The 7,128-nt window shown below is 37.8% G+C and overlaps 1 protein-coding gene across 1 annotated transcript in view; it reads left to right on the plus strand.

Annotated features, from left to right (window-relative positions):
- Nucleotides 1–6,384, plus strand: part of RMP64 (ribonuclease MRP subunit p64) — a 14,293-nt gene extending 7,909 nt beyond the window's left edge. The window contains exons 6-8 of the mRNA XM_019652228.1: nucleotides 303–394; nucleotides 2,361–2,617; nucleotides 5,240–6,384. Coding sequence (XP_019507773.1) covers nucleotides 303–394; nucleotides 2,361–2,617; nucleotides 5,240–5,702 — 812 coding nt within the window. The 3' untranslated portion in view covers nucleotides 5,703–6,384. The remainder of the gene's footprint in view (nucleotides 1–302; nucleotides 395–2,360; nucleotides 2,618–5,239) is intronic.
- The last annotated feature ends 744 nt before the right edge of the window (nucleotides 6,385–7,128 follow it).

Here is a 7,128-nt window from a genome sequence, read left to right on the forward strand (position 1 = left end):
CTTCAAAGGTAAAATGCTTTGATATAGCACATATTCTTTAAAAAAAGAAAAAAAACTTTTGAAATTACAAGATAATTGTGGATTGTGTAGAAAGAAATCCAGCATCTCCTTAATTTAGCTCATGTTATCTTTAGAGAGTTATAGTAATACCTGTGTTTTCCAAGCTTGAGCATTTAAAGTTGTTTGCTTCTGTTGTTGTTTGATAGTTCTTTGCTTGTTTCCTTTACTTATTTTGTAGTAATTTGGCAGGAAATACTATCATGCACTTAAGAATTTGCTGATTTGAAAATAGTATGCCTAAGTTTTTGTATTTGATCTTTCCATCTCTACAGAAAAGTCATCAGAATTTGATGTGAGGGCTTTCTGCAAACAGCTGAAACACAAAGCTATTCAGGTTTGGCTTATTTTAATATAGCTTATGATTTCTGCTGACTTGTAGAGTAGATGCCACTTACCAAGGACAGAAATTGAGTCTTCTGTTTTTAAACCTCTCTGTAAGCTTAGTGCCATCTTAGTTCTGAGTCTGTGCTTCTGAATTAATAGAAGCACCAAAGGATTTGAAGGAATCCAGTTAATTCACTTAATAGAATGCCTTCAGAAATATTTTACTAAGAGTTTCGCTAGAATTTTAAAGTGACCCTAGGATGCATTATCAGTGTGGATTGTACTGTAGCTTAAAGAGTATGGACTCTGCAATCAGACAGAAATGGTTTGAGTCCTGGCTTTGTTTGTACTAGCTGTGTGACCATATGTAAGTTTCTTCACCAGTCCATACTTCTGTTTCCTAATAATAGTATGTACCTCAGAGGGTTGTACCAATTTTAATGCATAGAAAGTGGTCAGTGCAGTCAGGAGTATGGTAGGCACTTAATTGGTGTTAGATATTATTATCTATTTTCATCATGATTATCATCATCCTCATCTTTTGTCATGAGGCTGTCATTTCTTTCTTCCTGTCAGCGTTCAAGCTTTAACATGGTTCCTCTTCTTAATTAGTGTCTATAAACTCTGTTTGTTTTGGACCTAACAACAGATAAATATGTCAGTGTCACCTTCTTTCATCTGGTAACTACTTTTGTTACCCTCTTTTCTCAAAATTGTTTTTTTCTGGTTTTGTTCAGGGGCTTTTTCATTCTATTTAAGAATTCTTAATCATTTCTAATAAGTCAGAGTACTTTCTTGAACGTTTACAAGAATTCCAGTTTGCATTTACATTACGTCCATTCATGAGTTTCAGAGAGAGGAATAAAAATAGCTAATTCATACTTTTATTGCATTTGCCAGGTATTGTTTGAAACACTTTATATATGTTAGCTCACATAATTCTCGCAAAAGTCCTATGAGATAGGCACTATTATTACTGTTTTCATATTTCAGATGAGAAAATTGAGGCACAGAAAGGACAAGAAACTTGCTCAGGCCACACAGCGAATATGCGACATAGCTGGGATTTGAACACAGACAGTTTTTTCATAGACAGTTTTTTGCCATTTTGCCAGTCCCCAAAATAGCTTTGTCGGCTCTGTTTTAAGAACTATGGCTCTTGGGATTCTTGAACCTTCTATAGTCCATCCACCTGGTCTTAGGTTATGGTTGGCATCGCTCTTATCCCTCACTAATCACTACCACATTATTAGCAATTAGCACTAATGGGCCTAGCTCACTTTTAGGTCAGACTTCTTTGCTGATCACCGACACAAAGTATTGATAGGTCTCTACTGTTATATTTCCTACTACTTTTTTATGTTCTTGAGAGTAAGAAATTTGGAAGAAGGAAGGTAAGCTTTAAATGAAGGATGGAAGCAGACTTTAGTAGGAGGCATATTTTCATAAACAGTAAAAGCTGGTAAAATTCTAACTTGACTTGATACATAAAGGTGGGTTGAAGAGACAAAGGTACCACATCAAAAGATGGTTGAATTGGAATTGGATATGTGCTCAGTTAACCATTTTTAATATACATTCAGCTATCATCCCTGTTTTCACATTTTCAGCAACAAAAAAGGGTTCTTCACTGATTTTTTTTCCCACCAGAAAAGCTCTGACCAATATTTAATCATGTGGAGTTTTATTCTGTGTATGTTAAATAGATATTGTTAGAATATTTATATTAAGTTTCCTGTGTACAACTGAATTCAGCTATAGATGGGATCTGTTGTAGCACAGAGGAAAAAAATCTTGTGTTAGGAGCAGTGGATAAAAAAATTAAGATTTTAAGATAAAAGGAAAGCACAGTGAGCTATAAAAAAAGTTTTTCTTTTAAAAATTTTGATAGTCTGTGAGTCATCTTTTTTCTGTTGTCTTATGTTTACAAGTCAGTAACAAATCCAACATATTTTTCTCACCTTTCCATATTTCAGGAGGCCAGCTTTGAGTTAAAATGTTCTCAGTCCCAACTAAGTGCAACCAAAGGTTCTTCTCAGAAAGTAATAGGACCCTGTGCCAAAAGTTTTGTGCAAAGATTCCAAGAAGCTGAGACTTTCATACAACTTTCTGAAGAAATCCAAATGGCAATTCTGTGGTGCAGGAGCAAAAAACTCAAGGCTCAGGCTTTCTTTCTGGGCAACAAACTTCTTAAAAGTAACCGGCTTAAACATGTGGAAGCTCAAGGCTATAGGTAGGTATATTATAAAAGTTATTTTCTTTTTTCTGTAGTCATTTAGGGCAAAAGTATACATAGTCAAGTCAGCATTCTTGAAAATGGGATGTCCAGTCGCCCGAGGCGGGCTAAAAGTAGGATCTATTCAAACTACAGTTTTGTTTGCTGCTTTTGTTGGGCAAAGCTCTATCACTGGGAGGAAGAAAGTAAACGTGGTGAATCGGATTTGTACTCTTCATCATTCTCTCCGTGCATTTGGAAGCGTCTGGAGTGTCTGGGGATACAACCCTGGGTAAGACAGACCTTACCCTCATGGAGCTCTGGCGTGAGCGGGAAGGACGGCCAGTCAGTGCGCAGCTTCAGTGCAGCAGGATGAGGGTGTGACAGAAGCAGGAGGTGCCTGCCTCCCAGAGGGGCTGTGTTCACAGGCGCTGGGCTCTCCATGTACGGATTTCTTCCTTTACTGTGATTCTCAATTCATAGAGTTGCTTAAGGATGGTCATCTTTGATTGTGAGCCAGTCAGTATAGCTTGTAACAATACATAAAGTTAGATATTTTAGGGTTTTATATTTTTATTAAAAAAACTATACATGCCCATGGTAAGAATTCCAGCCACAAATGACTATAAAGATCCTTATTCCCCCTTCACAGAGGCAGTCATTCTGACCAGTGTTTTATGTATTCTTCAAGAAATATTCTGTGAACCTACTATAATTTCTTATCTATAGTTATAGATATGTATCTATTCAGGGTTTTATAATGGTTCCCATGGATGAATCACTTTAACTGCCTAACATTTGTTAAATTTTCTTTTAAAATTTATGGAAAAAATACTCCCATTTTAGTAAATTTGATATGTAATGGTTTTGTAACAAGTTGTTTTTGTTATTTTTTAGATTTTTTTATTGGGGAATTAGGGGAAGGGGAACAGACAAGTTGCTGTCGTTTTGTTCTTCAGTCTAGTTGTGGAGGACGTTGCTTCACTGGCCCAAGTTGGCACCATCATTGTGCTCTTCCCGGGTGAGGCAGATCAGTCGCCGGCTTCTGGACGGCCGCTCACTGCGGCTGCTGGCCGCTCACGCTGGCTGCTGGCTACACACGGTAGCCCATGGCAACCCACTGCCACAGGGGCTGCAGCCTACGCTGCCGCAGGCGACTCCCGGCAGCCCAGCTCCAGGTTGAGCTGTTGTTCAGCATCTTAGCTGTAGAGGGCAGTGTCACTGGCCCTCATATGTGGGAACCGAACTGTGGCCCTCCAGCGTCCCAAGCCAGCTCTTAACCAACGTGCCATTCGGCCGGCCCTTGTAACAAGTTTTGATTAAAAGGTGTGGGAGGAGTATTCCTAAGGAATGAATTGTTGGAAGGGTTTTTACATTGGGGTTCCTTAAAGCCTGTAGCCATCTCTAAAAGAGATCTAATGGAGAGAGTTGTTCTGTTCAAGATTGGGTTTAAAGTCAGGGATAAATGAGGCAGAGATGATAACCATTAAAAGTTAATGAGAAGGATAACAAACTGGTGTTTATTTGATTAAACCTTTATTCTGTACCCCACAAAATATAGTCCTCTTTCATACTGCTTTGTTTTGCTGTTTCAGTAATATATTTGTAGAACATTTTAAATTTACTTAGTGTCCACAATAACTATGGGGTAGGCAGTATTCTCATTATAGATGAGGAAATGAAGGATTTTGCTTAGGGTGGTGGAGAGCTAGAACTCAGTCCAGATCCTCTGATTCTTCTGTTTTCTTTCTTTCTGTTTCCATTTCATTTGGGAGATACACCCACCGTCTCCTCACTTAAAAATTACCACTTAAAGTAAGACAAGAAAACAGTTTCGAAACAGAGATCATGAATTACTAACATTATAATGGGTTTCCACAAAGTTCTGTACTTGTTTAAAAAGGAAGAGGGGCGGGTGTTGAGTACAGACACATGCTAATCTTTTGAAATCTGATCACAGACAGAGAGGCAGTTAGCAAGGTACCGATGTACCTTGTGGCAATGTACCTGACATGGAAGCAAAATACCTAAAATAATCAGCTATTTGAGTTCTGAATTCCCAAACTTGGAAGATGATACATGAATCACAAATCGGGTGGCTTAAGGTTGTCAGTGTGTCTGTGCAGGAAGCCCTGTCTTCTCATTCTTATATAAACTCCCTTTTCACTTTTATTCCTTTTTCCTTGTTCATTTCCTGCTACAACATGAATTTGTATATCCAGAAATGGACTAATGCACCCTCGCAGATTTTCTTTCTATTTGTGATATATCCACTCCCCAGTTCCACTCCTACTGCATTATGAACAGATTAGCAATTATCAGGAAAAAGTTCTGGTACTAAAGTATGGCGGTATCTCACCCTTTAGCTACCTTGCTAGGCAGATGTAGGAGCTACTTGACTTGGGGAATATTATGGGGACACATTTGCCTGAGGGGAGCTGTGCTCTGAAAACACATATTTGGGTTGAAGCTCCTATTTCCTTATTTTTTGTTATGATTCTGGAGTTGTACATAGGCATAGGACTTGTAGATAAATTGTACATTTTCTATTAGAAGTTGGTAAAAAGGAGACAAAAGTTTTTGAGAATGTTTTCTGTATTTTAAGAATCTCAAGATTTTTTCTTTCTCTGTCCTTTAAAGTTTGCCCAAGAAACTAGAGTGCATAAAAACATCTGTTTGCAACTGCCTTCTTCGTGGCTCAGGTAGCAAAACTTCAAAGCATCATCTGAGACAAGGAAGATCACAGAATAAATTTTTACTGAGACAGAGAAAACCACAGAGAAAACTACAGTCAACTCTTTTAAAGGAAATTCAGCAGTCCCCGCACAGGACTCAGAGCGCTTCAGATACCAGTAAACAGAGACTCTCAGACCGTGCAGTTCACAGAACTAATCTCTACCCTAACAGTAAGCAGTTCTTGAGTAGCAGAGTCTCAAATCCTGTCTTACAAACTGAGGAGAAACAAATTCATGAAACTCTTACAGGAAGCAGTGAAAATGAAACTGATTCATGGACAATGGTGCAAATAAACAAACATAATATATCAGGAACCAGGAAGGAGACAGATGACATTGATGATATTTTTGCTTTAATGGGAGTTTAGATGCTCATATGTTTGACTTTTAAGTAAGTGATCAGCAACCTAGTCCAGTGTTCTGCTGTTTTAAGTGGAACTCCTGATATCTGGGAAGATATGAAAGTACCACTTGGACTCAGAGAGGAGTGCAACATTGATTTAGTACAACATTGTACAGCAGCTCATTTCAGTTCAATAAACATTTATAGTAGCTTTGGGTCATTTTATTGACAAGTATTTGACTATTAAATAGTCAAATTTTGACTTTGACTATGTGCCAGGTGTTAAGAAGAAAAATCAACTGGGTCCTGCCCTTGAAAAGCAGATGTAATTCCTTGATTGAAGCTGGTAGGTCCCTGAAAAACAATTTTATGACTTACAAGGGAATTAAGACCTGAATAATTAGGTTTCTAAAAACCTACTCTGTGTCTTCAGGTAAATGGGGCATGGGGGTGGGGAGTAGCAAGGACGCACCTAAAAGGCTACTTTGGCCTTATTGGCTCTGTGGTAGGTAAATCCACTTCTGAACACCAAGGTTTGTAGATCTAATGGTTGTGCTGTCTTGCTTATAAGAACTGATCATCAAAGAAACTCAAAAGTTTGGCCACTAATTGTATTATCAGGGACTGGTCACAACCATTATGTCTTTTTATTTGTTCACCTTATCTCATGGAAGGCGATATTAAAATGCTTTTGGAATTCTTCAAAATTTTGTGAGGTGTTTTTTTGGTTTGTTTGGTTTATTTATAGAGTGCGAGTGATTGATTACAAAAAGGATATAAGGTGACTTACAGCTATATGTGAAATACAACAGGATAACAAAGTAGAAGTAGGTAAGAAAGTTAAGTGAAAAAGTAAACCTAGGAGACACAAAATAGACCCAGGAATGAGGTTAAACATAAATTTTATAATTTGGTGCTGATGCTATCATCTGATATTTGTATGTTGCTTGTACAATTGCTCTGAGGGTAAATCCTATGTATTTTCAAATTATGCGGTTAGGTTATATTTCAAATGTTCTAGCTTTCTAGAATTAGGTTAATAAACTTCTATTAAGTAGGTTGTAGCCTTAAGTTTTTGTTACATTTAGATTTGTAGGAAAATAAAACAGTGCCCTAGTGTGTAGTACATCCTTCTTTTCCTCAGCCATCCTATGTTTTCTCTTCTTTCCTTTCCATTCTTTATCTGGCTTTGTTCTTTCTCTGTTTTTGCATTTTCCCCCTTAACCTATACCAGTGGTTCTTAAACTTTAGATTGAGAATCACCTAGTGGGTTGTTGAAAAACACGGATTCCCAGTCCCTTCCAAAGAGATTGATAAATGTGGCCAGGGGATGGAGCCAAGAGTCTGCATGTTTAACAAGGATCCCAGGTGATTTAGATGCAAGTAACCCAAAACGTAGTTAGATAAACACTTGTTTAGGTTCCTTTTTTCCTGAAGGCTAAACATCCTGA

The sequence above is a fragment of the Hipposideros armiger genome, unplaced genomic scaffold (genome assembly GCF_001890085.2).
Source record: "Hipposideros armiger isolate ML-2016 unplaced genomic scaffold, ASM189008v1 scaffold_176, whole genome shotgun sequence".
Lineage (NCBI taxonomy): Eukaryota > Metazoa > Chordata > Mammalia > Chiroptera > Hipposideridae > Hipposideros > Hipposideros armiger.